General features: G+C 42.7%; 1 protein-coding gene across 1 annotated transcript in view; it reads left to right on the top strand.

The window, feature by feature from the left end:
- CRMP1 (collapsin response mediator protein 1) overlaps positions 1–13,811 on the top strand; it is a 77,315-nt gene that overhangs the window by 23,545 nt on the left and 39,959 nt on the right. Inside the window, exons 3-4 of the mRNA XM_006017026.3 lie at positions 8,648–8,832; positions 12,346–12,510. Of these exons, the coding sequence (XP_006017088.1) occupies positions 8,648–8,832; positions 12,346–12,510 (350 nt within the window). The remainder of the gene's footprint in view (positions 1–8,647; positions 8,833–12,345; positions 12,511–13,811) is intronic.

Here is a 13,811-nt window from a genome sequence, read left to right on the forward strand (position 1 = left end):
ATCCCATCCCCATCGCTTTACAAAGTGCTTGTAATCCCTCTCCCATGGGATTCCACACTCCTGTAAACATATTATGTCTGCTTTAACCCTACTCAATAGTGGCATAATCTTGTCCCACCTCTTCCTCGATAACACGCTTCTAACATTTATACAGTCATGCTTGTCCATTTAAATTACACATCTCTACCACTTTTATGAGTCTTCTATGCTGCTGCTTGATGCAGTCGACTCTAATCCTCCCCTCTTTGCATCCCTTTTGTCTGGCTTCTCTCTTCTCCTTCCCTGTTAATACTGCTCTCGTTCTCAGGCATAGATTACCTGCCGCTCCATCTCTCGCTTCCTTCCATCTCCTTTATTTTTGTGGGTCTGGCTTATTCATTCTGCTAGTCTTCCTCTGCCATTCAATCAGTTTCATTCTTCATTTCTCCTTCCTGACCTCCTCTTCTGTTCTTCTTGTGGACTGGACTCTTCCCTTATTGTTTCCTTCCATCAAGTATTCTCCAAAACTGATAATCCCGCCACACCTTTCTTTCCTACCGTCTTTTATCTCCCCTTGCCCACCTTCATTCACCCTCCATCAGACTCTTGATCTTTGCTTCTACTCTCTGATTCATTTCTCATCTCTTGGTCCAGTTTTCCTTCCATAACTGCATTCTCTTCTCCAGGATTACAACTAATACTGTTCCAGGCTCTAAGTACTCCTCCTCCTTTTCCTCCATCCCCCTGGTACTCCTCGCATTGATCAAGGCAGTAAAACCAGGGCTCTGCCAAGCCACTACACTTGATCTTACCCAAGGAGCAGTTGAGAAACTATGATGATGATGGGAACCTTTTTTTTTTTTTTTTTTTTTTTTGAAAGTAATTTTTCACGTTTCAAGCCAAATCAAATCCAAATCCATGAGTCAGTCCAGAACCATAACTGGCCCTACAACCAGGAAACATCCTCCACCCCCACCAGGGGCTTGAAATATTTCCAATGTCTTTTGGCAGGCATCCTATGTGCAGACTCAAGCTCAGAGGCTTGGGATTCAGATGCCCCCAAGCTTCACCTACCTTCAACCATAAGACCACAGGTACAAGTTAGGGAGGAGCCTACCATTTTCATAAAGTGGGCTTTAAGCCCCAACACCTCAGTAGGTACTAAACCACACCAGAAAAACAGTTATCCACAGGAAGCTTAAAGAAAATTGCTTCCTTAGACAAAGATACATCATATTTCCCCTGCCAGGCACCCTACCACAATGATAGGTTAGTACAGCCTAGCTAAATAAAAAGAGTGGAAGTGTCTATTGAGTGTAGCCCCCCTTTGCACCAAATCTTTTTGAGGTCATGGTGAACCATTACACTGAATACGTTCTGATTTCCTTTTTACTCCCACAGCTGAGCTATGCCTTTGTTTCCTATTTCCAATAATTTTTGTTTCTTTACCATCCTTAAATGATTGGTAAACATCATCAAATGGGGCCCCAAGCAGTTCACCCAGAATCCATTTGTTGGTCCCTCTCTCAGCATGTTGCATATGGCCCCACCCTCCCTGAGGCGAAGCCAGACCAGGTTGCCTTATGCCTCATCTGCCTATAAACATCTAGAGCATCTCAGGACTCAACCCCATTTCAGTCATGAGTGGGAGGCTAATTAGCACATGGACCCTCTGTTGTGGGTATCTGGATGACACACACATACTGAGCAGTGCTGAGCTATAACTTCATCATGGCTTGAAATCCTGTTGTCTCTAATGGGGCCTGACCAATGAACTGTATGGTAAATCCTGAGCCTTTTGGCTTTGGTCTAATATGTATTGATGGGGGATTGCTTTCAGGCTTGCTCCTTGGCCTTTTGGCTAGGAGCAAGTGAGACTAGGGGGCATTTGACTTCCAAGGCCTCTGGGCATGGGGCTTGCATGAAGGATGCCTGCTATGGATTTGGGAGTATCTGAAGCCTTGAGACTGATAAGCCTGGGAAGTAGGATACTTGCTGGTGGTAACACCACAGATTTGAACAATTGAGATCTGCTCAGTCGAAATTTTGAACTTAACTTGGAATTGGCAGTAAAATGAAATTTTTAATTTTATTTTTAGAAGTTTGTTCTATATATAAGTAGGTGCCAAAGTGCTGCTTAAATTGTATTGATAGAGTACCTGTACTAAAACTTGCAGCAGTTTCAGAAAAGGTATGTATGAATTCTGAATGAACTAAGTCTATGGGTACTATATGCAAATTACTACAGCTATGTTTATTTCAAGGTCAGTTATTTCAAATTTGTTCTTCACTTCCATGTGCTCAGGGAGAGGAGGGTCGGACAGTAAGGAGAGGGGGAAGAGACTGCGGGATAAAGACGTTGGGAAGGTAAAGGGCAAACTTGACTCCCCAGATTCATTTTCTCTGCTGTAGCAATGCGAGAGGGACAGATTCAAGATAAATATCCAAAAATTAGATTGCATGACTGGAAAATTATAACAAATTGATAATTTTTCCATATATAGAATCTAATTATTGGGGGCCATCTTATGCTCAAGTAAGTACAGTGTGTGTGTGTGGTATATATGGTGTGTGTGTGTGTGTGTGTGTGTGTGTGTGTGTGTATAAATATATATATATATACACACACATACACACACCATACTTATTTGAACATAAGATGTACCAAGAGATGAGGGATAGATAGATTTTATATTCCAAACAAATTTGTTGGTGCCAAATCTTAAGCAAAAGTAGCTGCAGCAGCACAGGTTCCAATTCAGAAATATTCAATGGTAGAAATTTAATCCACTCCCAACTTTGATGGCTACTGGTCTTGAGGAGAGTGGGAACACACATTTTGAAAAGAAAGAAGGGGAGTTAGTAGGTCAGGTTTTGTACTACAAACATGCTTTTTGGGTTTCCTTCATAATGTTATTATTGACTGTTCAGTGTAGAAAAAAATTCAAGTTAAACTGCGTGTATAAGAGAAGAAAATGTCTACCTTGTTGCTGTAGTTTGTTTTCTCTATTCATCAAGAGAAACTACAATAGAAATTAGTTTGTGGCCGCCAAATTTCTCCATCAGTGACCTAAGCAGTAAATTTGGTCCAAGGCTCCAGATACCAAAGGTCAGTGAATAAAGAAGCAATGACAGCAATTAACAAATAATTCATTATCTTTGAGCTCTTTCTTATGGATGAACATTGACCAATTAATAATGGTCTTCATTACACAGCCCCCTCTCCTGTGTTGTTGCTAATTCTGTAGGTTGTTTATATTCCTTCTGTGGTCATAATCTACTGCACCTTGTTCATCTTGGACAATGATATCAGGCTATTCAGTTTTATTTTCTTTTTAGTAACTTTGACTTGGGGCTTTTGTGTTTTTGCTTAGCTGTGTGGCACCTCCAATGGAAAAATGACAGAAATATTCAAATTCCCATGAAGATATTACTTTATGAGAAGATGACAAAATCATGAAAACATGATCAGTTTTAAAGCCTAAAATAACCAATCGGAGACTATTTAATAAATGTTTCTCTTCACCTTAGCTCTATCCTTATTTGTTTGGATGCATATTCCCTGTGCTCAGCTGTAAGCCTGTCACAGGATTAAAACAAGTTGTAGCTGACTGTTGAGCTTTCTCGAGGTCTGAAGTCCTGTAACCATGCCTGATTCAAGCCTGTAGCATAACTAGGGGTAGGTGAGTGGGGCAGCATCCTGACACTAATTTAGAGGGGCTACCAGAAAGTTGGCCCTGGGAAGCCTGTGCCATAGTAGCAGCAGCTGGGGTCAGGTAAGGCTCTCTGACATTTCTGCCCAGGGGGCAAACTTCGTAAATATGTATCTGATTCAAATCTTCCAGCAATGAAATTCAGAGTGATGTAATGCCTAACAGTTAGGTTCCCGGAACCTACTGGAATCCTTAGCCCAGCATTAGGTGTCCAGGCTGCTTATACCATCTGTAGAGATCATTAGGCATCTAAGGAATGGATCCACAGAAATTAGACAAGTAGGGAGCGGGCTAAGCTAATCAGAAGTGAAATGCAGAGCAATGGGATGAGACAGGATTTACTAGCTGATTGGTCAAAGACAGGCACCCTTCAGTCAGGGTCCTGGATTGTGCCTACATTTCTGGACTTAGGTGAACTTTCTGTGAAAAAATGAGAGGCTGCAGTAGCCTAGTTAGTAGAGTGCTTCTGTGGTATATGGGAGATGTGGGGACAGGCTCCTGCTTTACCTCATGTTTCATAGTCCAGTAGAGTGCCATAACCATGAGCCCACTGGGTGTTTTAGGATGGGTCTTTCTCAGTATCTCCCGTTTGAACTGTTCCATAAGTTTAAACAGCTAAATATTCGTTAAAAGAGATAACTTGAACCTCAGCCATATCTCGGACCCTAACCAGTGCTCTAACCATTGGCCATGGAGTAAATCTTTCTCTTTCTTACCAGTCTAATAATACGCAGTTATTTATGGAAAGAGGAGCAGTTCCAGCAGGAGAAGTAGGAGCGTATCCTGGGGATGTGGGCACTCACCTGAAATGTAGGAGACCTGGGTTCGAATCTCTGCCGCAGACCAGTATTTTGAATATGGGTCTTCCACACTGCAGGCAAGAGTGTGCCTTAACCTTAGGCTAGTCTACAATGAGAAGGATGCTGGCTCTGACTTGAGGCAAAACAGTCAAGAGATCACTTCTTTGGTGTGTCAGGGCTCGAGTGGTATTTCAGCTGTGGGGCTGTGTCTGCTTACAGGACTTTGTGAATATGCACTGCTCAAAGCTTGAGAGGGTTAAGTGACAGCTGAGTGGTGGTTGAGGATGTCACTGGTGCCTATAAAAGCATAATACATTCTTAAGTAATTTTTGAATACTAGGCTCTTTGGCTTAACATTACAAATCTTAGGATCTCCACTGAGCTCAATGGATATTTATCAGGTGCATGAAGCTAACTTGTGCATAAATTATTGCAGATATTGGGCCTTTGCCCTAACATCCTGCCCTAATCAACTTGTGCTTACTGTGTGACATCATTCACCTGCTTTGTTCATAGGAAATTATAGATTTTGGTAACTTGCTGGGAGATTGTGAACCTTGCAGCTTGCTAAAAATTACTGATGCATCAGTGAGGCGTCTGCTGCATGTACACGTTATGTAGATTCCAAGTATCATATAACTTCCTATTCTTACCAACTTGAACTAAGTGAGCCACTTCTCCATTACCATACATATTATTAACAAAAAGAACTGTCCAAGGAGCTTGACATGCTCTTTCTTGTTCAGTGTGCTAGTCAGAATAGCAATCAGTGCCAGTGAAGATCTATCTTCTTCTGGGCTACAGGTGGGATTGACTCCTTTAGCAGTGGCAGCAGTCTCACTATCCAACAGTCAGGTTCAGGGAAATCCACTCTGTTCGGCAGTGTTGAAAAGCTCTGATTCTGCAGTGGACTGAAAACAGATGAAGCTCTGATTCAACGAAGCCCTTCAGCACAGGATTAACTCCCTTTGAATACAATGGACATAAAACAAGCTTGAACTTGTGTTAAAGGGGGACTTATCGGTAGGTGTAAAGTGAAGTGCTTTGCTGAGTCAGGGCATGAGAGTTGATGGCAGTGGGGGACAATAAAATCATTCAACTTTTCTTAATTTTCTTGTTATTCCCTGAACATGTATGGTAATTATTAGAAGAACAGTGTTGTTTCAAAATTGTTATTTAAAGGAGATGGGGCATTTTTATTCTTAGTTGTCCTTACTGACAAACACTGCACAGACAAAGAGAAGGGTTAAAATTCTAGGGGTAAACCATGAACGGTAGAAGCTGATTGGTACCACTGTTGGCCGTGGAGCTTGCACCTTGCTTTTATTTGTTTGCCAGCTGATGATGGACTCCCTTGTGTCCTCTGTGATATTGTTCACATTTTAACACTAGGGAAGCATTGAAAGTCTTGTTTGTACAAGTTGGTATGCTAGCCTGCTTACCATTCGTGCACTCTTACTAGTTCCCTGTGCATTTATAATTTTCTAATTATGTTATACTGTTTGGCTATAGTCTTTGAAACAGAAAACTTCTTGAACTCCAGAGTTCAGCTAGACTTGGGCTAACCCCCGTCTATTATGGAATGCTACTATTGGAGGTGGAGTTTTTGGATGAGACACAGAAACAGACTCTGCTCTCTCACGGCCATTGATTAGCTCTGGTTGTCTGGCAAAATTCCACTTTGAGTAATTGGCCCATTGCTTCTATCGTGTATGATTAATATCGGTAGATCTGTTTCTTTCCTATCTTAAATCATGGTTGTGGTCTGTTAAACGTGGCGACTGCTTGACTGTTGCACTTGAGGGTTGGTCAAAATAACTTCATAATTTATTATGCCTGTGTTGTATGTGTGTGTGTATATAGCTATTACTTTACCCTAGATAAAAACTATTTTTAAAAGGAAGTTTAGGTGGTGTATACAGATAGGCTATGTTACAAATGTCTTGTAATTATTTTCAAACCAAGTGTTATAGATGCAAGAAATTCAGACATAAAGGAAAGCCCAGTGTGCTAAAGTATGGCAAACCAGAGTTATGATACCATGTGTGAATCTTCACTTTTCCCTGAACAGGGGGCAGATCCAGAGTGGGTACAGCAGTGCAACTGCATCGTGCTTTGCTTGTGCTGCCCATGAACTTTCGTTGGCTTGCACGCAGCTCCTCTAGAGCCCAGGGGGTGAGTGCTCCTGCCACCACTTGCCCCTTCTTTCCCCTGCTGCTGAATTCAGCAGGGAGGGATAGAAAGAGGAAAGCTGACAGCAGCAGCCTCTAAAGCCATATGAAACCAGGGCCTCCAGTTACACCTCATCCTGATCAACTGGTGAGCTTGGAGATCACTGCTCACATGGAGGTCTGGCAGGTGCCTACTGTGACCAGTCAGTGAGCTCATAGCTTGCTGTGCAGGCAAAATGGGGGTGAGAGGCTGCATTCACCTTGAACCTGGTTCTGCTATTGCCCCTGAAATGATAACATGAGAGGAGAATAGTTTTGTAAAATCTCAAAGTGTCTCTAAAAATCAGTTCAAGCTAAATTACCAGCCAAACCACTGAAAAACCTGAATCATCCCCTTCCCCACTCTCCCACCCACAAGTCACTGTAGGTCAGAATTAACCTTATTCCTAATAGAGAAACTTTCAGTTATGAAGAGCTGGGGGAAGGGGAACATTGTTATTAATGTGCATATTTAAATACTAGCCTGTACACCAGATTTCACTGTGCTTTATCTATATGGAAAAGTTGAAGTCAGTGACTGGGCATAGTTAGTGCTGTGTGGGGGTGATACCTGCATCTTCACACCCTGGTATGTTTGAATTCTTTTTTAAGGTTAACTTTAATGCTGAGGGTTTATAATGGTTGGTTTCAGGTAATGATTGTAATTTATCCTAAATTACTAATATATAGTCTCAACTTCAGTCAAATGTCAAGTAGCTTTTCCTTGTATTTTTTAATAATGAAAAGCCTGGGAGCAGTAAATGGAAAACCCCAGTGAATGCTGCCATCTGACGTTACTAACAGTTTAAAGATCTGAACCTTAAATCTCATCCTGAAGTAATTTATTTTTTATGGTTGGTACAGTCTGGTGTTTTACTTCACGCTGGAGCAAGACAAAGCAGCCACAACATATGGACCAGTTAAACTGGGTTTCCAACTGCTTTGTCTTGCCAGAGCAGTGCAAAGCACCCACCACGGTTTCCCCTTCACTCCTCTGTTCCAAATTCCCTTTTTACCACATTTCATTCCCTTGGCCACACACGCCCCAAATTTCTCCCAGCACTTGCACCTCTAACCTTGGTGTCTTTGTTAAAGTCCAGTCTGGGTTATTACATTATGTCTAGCTGCACTTACTCTGTGGGAAATCCTTGCTCATTTAGGTCAGTGGCCAGTCTCCCATTGACTGAGATTGCTTGCTGTGTACTTTGACTTGATTATCATAATCTTCACACCTTGTCCTAAACTGTTTTGCAGTATTACCACATGCTGGTTGAATGCTTATAAAGGCAGTTAATAAAAACTAGCTAAATTTACACAGAAGTCAAACGTAATTCATTCAAATAGTATCTTTGGAATTATTTTTGCAGCACTTGCCTTTGAGTTCACCAGGTGCTTTGAGATCCATCTGGATTCAAGATGTTTCATAGATCCCCAAACCTATTATTACCAGTGTAACATGACGCGTAAGGGATGACCTTCTCCCTTATATCCCATCTCAGTCTGAGAGTCATCTCCTGCAGGAACCATCTGTGCACCAAGTTCATTTGACCAAAACACACGGGAGGTTGTTTGTAACAGGTTGTCCTTTGCTCTGGGATCCCCTTATGGCCCAGCAGAGCCCAAGTCTCAAGCACAGATTTAGCAAGCAAGGTTAAGTTGAGGTATTCTTAGAGGAGTTTGGTTACTAAATATTATCTTATTGAAATATTATATTTGTTTGTATAAGCTATTCAGTCTTTTATTATAAGCTGCCCTGAGCCTTTTTGGGGAAGTGGCATGTAGATCAAATAAATAAATAAAATAAAATAGTTAATAATGGAAATAAAAAGTTAACTTAAACCTTGTTCCCAGCAGTGCCGAGGATCACTGTTACAGGGAGACATGTAGATATGAGCAGTTCTTTGCAATAAGCAAAATAAGTATTTTGCTATTTTCTGTTGTTTAGACAAATAGGAGAGAATTTGATTGTTCCTGGTGGTGTAAAGACCATCGAGGCTAATGGGCGTATGGTTATTCCTGGAGGCATTGATGTCAACACTTACCTACAAAAGCCCTACCAAGGAATGACTGCTGTTGATGATTTCTATCAGGGCACCAAAGCAGCTCTAGCAGGAGGCACCACCATGATCAGTAAGTATTAAAATACCAGCTCTTCCCAACTGTGGCTGAGCAGAGCCTGCTATTTTCTGCTCATACCTCCTTCCCTGGTTTTAGCTGCAAACACTCCATGCAGTTCTTCTGCAGGACGTGTTTTGAGAACACATCCAGTTCTGCGCTGGAAATCCACCGAGTGCTGGGTACAAGCTTCCCAGGGTTGCCGTGTGAATGAAGATGCCTTTAAGGAGAAGTAGCAGTACAGAGTGATGTCTTCTGGATTTCCCTCTCAAGGAAATAGTTGAAGCGCTGTTGAAAGTATTAAAATGGAAACCACTTTGAGTCATTCCCAGTCATTGTAAATGATTAAATCCTGTTATTATTTGGGTTGGTTGAAGGGGAGTGGCTATTTTTGTTGGATAATATTTTGTTTTTATTAATATATGTAATGATCCAAGAGTTCATGGCAATCAATGCTGAATATATTGTTTTTCATCTTTATTGGTTAATAATAGCAAGGCTTGTTTTTTTAGTATATTTTCTTCAGTTAGGGTCCTAAGTATCTTTCAACCTATTGAGAGATTCTAGGTCTCGATTTCTATTCTTGTTCTAGAGTACAAAAGTGAGTCTCTCTCATCATATAATATGTTACAGCAAAGAAGGCATTCTTCTTAATATCTTTTTTCCTAGGTTCTTGTATACTTTCATGCAGAGATTTTTAATAGGTGATCCACTGTAATTAATGGAAAGCTTAACTGCAATAAGAGCATTCTAATTTGCACTAGCCTGCTAGTTTAGTTAATCAGTTTGGAGGTGAGAATGGATTTGTTTTTGCTTAACAGTTAAAAAATTGTGCTTTATTTAATGAGGTGTATTTCCTTATAGTATCTAGTAAATGTGGCTGTTGGAACTTTTTAAAGATTTCTGATGTATATTGGAAGTACTTGTCTTGTTCAAAACTGTTAACTGTATAATAAAAAAACCCAAAGCCTATGAATTTAGTTATGCACCATAAAATTCACAGATGTCACCATAAAACTCTTTATGCTGTGCTGTATTACTCACCTAGGATCCACGGTTGCAAACATAAGTATGAGTAACACATCATTAGTGCAGTTTGGTTCAGTTGGACCCCTCAGCTGTTCAAAGGTAGAGAAGTCCAGTGTTTAGACTAGGGGTTTCAAACATATGGCCCATGAACTGGATCTAGCCCACAGATCCCCATTCAGCCCTTGGTGCTGTCCCTGGGTCTGATCAGACCCATATGGGGCACAGTGTGTGCCCATGGCTCAAGGTCAGTCTGTGAGCTAGATCCGGCCCATGCTGCCCCTCCCATCCCTCTCCCCTTTCTCCTCCCCTGCCCCCGGCATACTTGATCCAGTGGGACTCATGCAGCATGTGGTACAGATCCCAGAGTGCCTGAAACAATGCTATATGTAGCTCAGTCCAGTCAGAGTGACCACAGTGCTGCATGTATACCCAGCTGGACTGCGGCACACATGGTGCCTGCCTCTGCAGCTCTGGGCCTGTACCACACTCAGTGCCTGCTCCGGGCAGTTTGGGACCCATGCTGCCCATGGCACCTGCAAATGCTGTGTGTAGCATGGGTCCTAGACTGGATGGAGCAGGTGCTGTGTGTGGCACATGTCTCAGAGAGAGTGCTGTGTATAGGGCAGTTCAGCTGGGATGGTCAGAACATGCAGCGTGGCTGCCTCTCCAGCTGGACTGCATTGCATATGGCACCTATTATGGCTGCTTGCAGCGTGGATTCCAGACTGACTGGAGCAGCTGCTGGATCAGGTATGCTGGAGGAGGAGGAGGGGAACAGGAGAGGGTCCATGGGCCCAATCAGGCCTGCAGATAGGCCCCATGCCACTCATCTGGCCCTATGGGACCAGATGAGTTTAACATTGGTAGACCAGATCTTTCATAGATTCATAGATGCTAGGGTCAGAAGGAACCTCAGTAGATCATCGAGTACAACTCCCTGCCCTGGGCAGGAAAGAGCACTGGGGTCAGATGACCCCAGCCAGGTAGACATCAAGCCTCCTCTTAAAGACCCCCAACGTAGGGGAGAGTACCACCTCCCTTGGAAGTCCATTCCAAATTTTGGCAACCCTTACTGTAAATAAATTCTTCCTGATGTCTAACCTAAATCTGCTTTCCACCAGTTTGTGGCCATTGTCCCTAGTTACTCCAAGGGGTACCCTGGTAAACAGAGCATCTCCTATTTCTTTCTGCCCACCCCCGGTTAATTTGTAGGTGGGTAGAGTCAGAGATTCATGGATTCATAGAAGTAGGGTCGGAAGGGACCTTGTAGATCATCAAGTCCGCCCCCCTGCCTGGGCAGGAGAGAAAACTGGGCTCAAATGACCCCAGCCAGGTAGACATCAAGCCTCCTCTTAAAGACCCCCAGGGTAGGAGCCAGCATCACTTCCCTTGGAAGTTGGTTCCAGATCCTAGCCTCCCTGACTGTGAAGTAGTGCCTTTGGATGTCTAGTTTAAACCTACTCTCTAACAATTTGTGGCCATTGTTCCTTGTTAACCCAGGGGGCGCTGGGGGGAACAGGGTCTCTCCCAAACCCTGCTGGTCCACCCTGGTGAGTTTATAGATGGCCACCAGGCCCCCCCCCACTCAGCCTTCTCTTGCATGATCCCCTCTTAGCCTTCTCTTGCAGAGGCTGAAGAAATCCAGGTCCCTCAATCTCTCCTCATAGGGCTTGGCTGGCAGGGCCTTAACTATATGAGTGGCCTTCCTCTGGACCCTCTCCATGTTGTCCACATCCCTCTTGAAGTAAGGCGCCCAGAACTGTGGCCTGACCAATGCCACATAGAGGGGAAGTATCACCTCCCTGGACCGGTTCATCCCAGAAGTTTATTCAGATCTTAGTATTTAGGCAGGGCAATGCTAAGGGATGCAAAGCTTAACTCTTACCCTGCTGCCTAATGGGATTCTCAGTCTTGAGTTGGGTGTCTAGGCTCCTTACACAGTGCTTGGGAGAGTGGGATGAATCCTCAGATGAATCCTCAGAAACCAGCTGAGCTGGGGTTACCTGCTAGGAGAACATTCAGTCAGAAAGCCAGTGAGGTTCAATGGCTAAGACTTTGTCTTTTACAGTAGAGCCCTGGGCTTTATCCATCTCTGCCTGAAGAGACCAACCTTAATTGATTGGTAAGGTGGAGCAGAATAATTCTAGAATATATATTTAGGAATTGGTTAATAATTAGAACTACAAAATCCATAGAAATATAAATGGCAGTGAGTTAAAACCAGACCTCCTGGCTCCCAGCTCAGCACATCTTGTCTGAGTTTCATGGTGTTTGGATTTCTCTTTCGTGTGTGCAGAACATTCCCTGTGTGGATGGTGTCACAAGCAGGCTTCAGATTTCACTTTAATGTAGGTGCTCCACACAGTCTCCTGTACTTGAAGTAGACAGATCCCTGACTGAGATTCCTGTTTTGTCATGGGAAGTACATGGATAATCATAGGTGCCAAGGAACATGAAGTATATGCATTTTATGTAACGGGTAATCCATCCTTATTTCAGTTGACCATGTCCTCCCTGATCTTGGATCAAGTTTGTTGACCTCATTTGAAAAGTGGCATGAAGCAGCGGACACCAAATCCTGTTGCGATTATTCTCTGCATGTAGACATCACTAGCTGGTATGATGGGATCCGAGAAGAGCTGGAAATACTGGTGCAAGATAAAGGTTAGTTAATTAAAGTAAAATTTTAATTTTTTTTTATCTCGGCAACCTGCAGATGCTGAATTCTGAAGTATTCCAGAGAGACCACAAAAGAGGCTCATAGTATTTGATACCCTGGCCAAAGTTCTCTGCTACCCAGAACCTTTGTAGTCCTTTCTTCCCATGCAGCGTAGTCCCGATATTGTACATGCCAGTGTTATCAGGAGTATTGGAAGCAATACATTTTTATTGGTACAGATGGAGAAGAATTAGAATCTACTAGGATAAAATGCCATTTTACACTCACTTCCAATAATAAAAATAATTAGGCACTGCATAAAATAGCATAACCAGGCCTTGTATGCAAAAGTTAAAGATTCACATTTTGTGCTGCAAAGCCATCATCATGAGCTACCCGTCATTGAACAATGTCAAGGGGTACTTGCTAAACTTGCTTGTTCATATTTGAAAATACAGTACCCACCTCTTCTAGAAGTACATTGGGTTAATACTATCAGTCTGCTGTAAGTAAGGTGGAAAAATCATGTAGTACATCTCAAATGATGGTATACTCCTGATTTGTGCTGTATTTTTCCATGCCAGGACTTAGCAGCAGTCAAGCTTAGAGTAGCTGTTGCCCAAGGGTTCCTGTCTCTTGTTTCCCCGCTCCTGGCTGAGGTAGGAAGGTAGTTTGAGTACTTTGTGGAGGTAGTGCTGCTCACAGCAGAGAACACATTCAGATCCCTTTTGTTTTACCATTCCTATAGATTTGAATGGCAAAAGCACAGATTATTAAGTGTACCAGCTATTTCAGACAGATTCAGCTGTTCATACCTCATTAAGGAGCAGTGAAAGTGGCTACTTAAACTGCTACTTGCTCTTTAATGAGGTGTGAACAGCTGAGTCTGACAGAAATAGTTGGTGGGATTCATATAAATAATGTCTTTGACATTTGAAATCTATGGGAATGGTTAATGCTATATATCTACTGTTAGTGGTGGAGAACTGCATATAGTTACATTTCAGATTGAGAGCCAAGATTGTTAAAAATTGAGTCTAAAATTAATTTCCTAAATCTACATTGTGGCATTAAACAGTGGCCAGATTTTCAAAACTGCTGGGGACTCAGCAGCTCCTATCAAAGGTAGCAAAAGCTGCTGAGTGTTCAGTGCTCAAGAAAAGCAGATTATTTAGGCAGTTCCCGGAGGGGAGGTTGTGGGTGGCTGAACCTTTCAGATGGGCTCACCTGCTTCTTGATGTGGTTTCTGGATGGAAGCCACCGCTTTGGCAAGGGTCCAGAATCCAAGGGGAGAATTGCTGTCTCC

This window comes from Alligator sinensis, unplaced genomic scaffold (assembly GCF_000455745.1).
Source record: "Alligator sinensis unplaced genomic scaffold, ASM45574v1 scaffold421_1, whole genome shotgun sequence".
In the NCBI taxonomy this organism is placed as follows: Eukaryota; Metazoa; Chordata; order Crocodylia; family Alligatoridae; genus Alligator; species Alligator sinensis.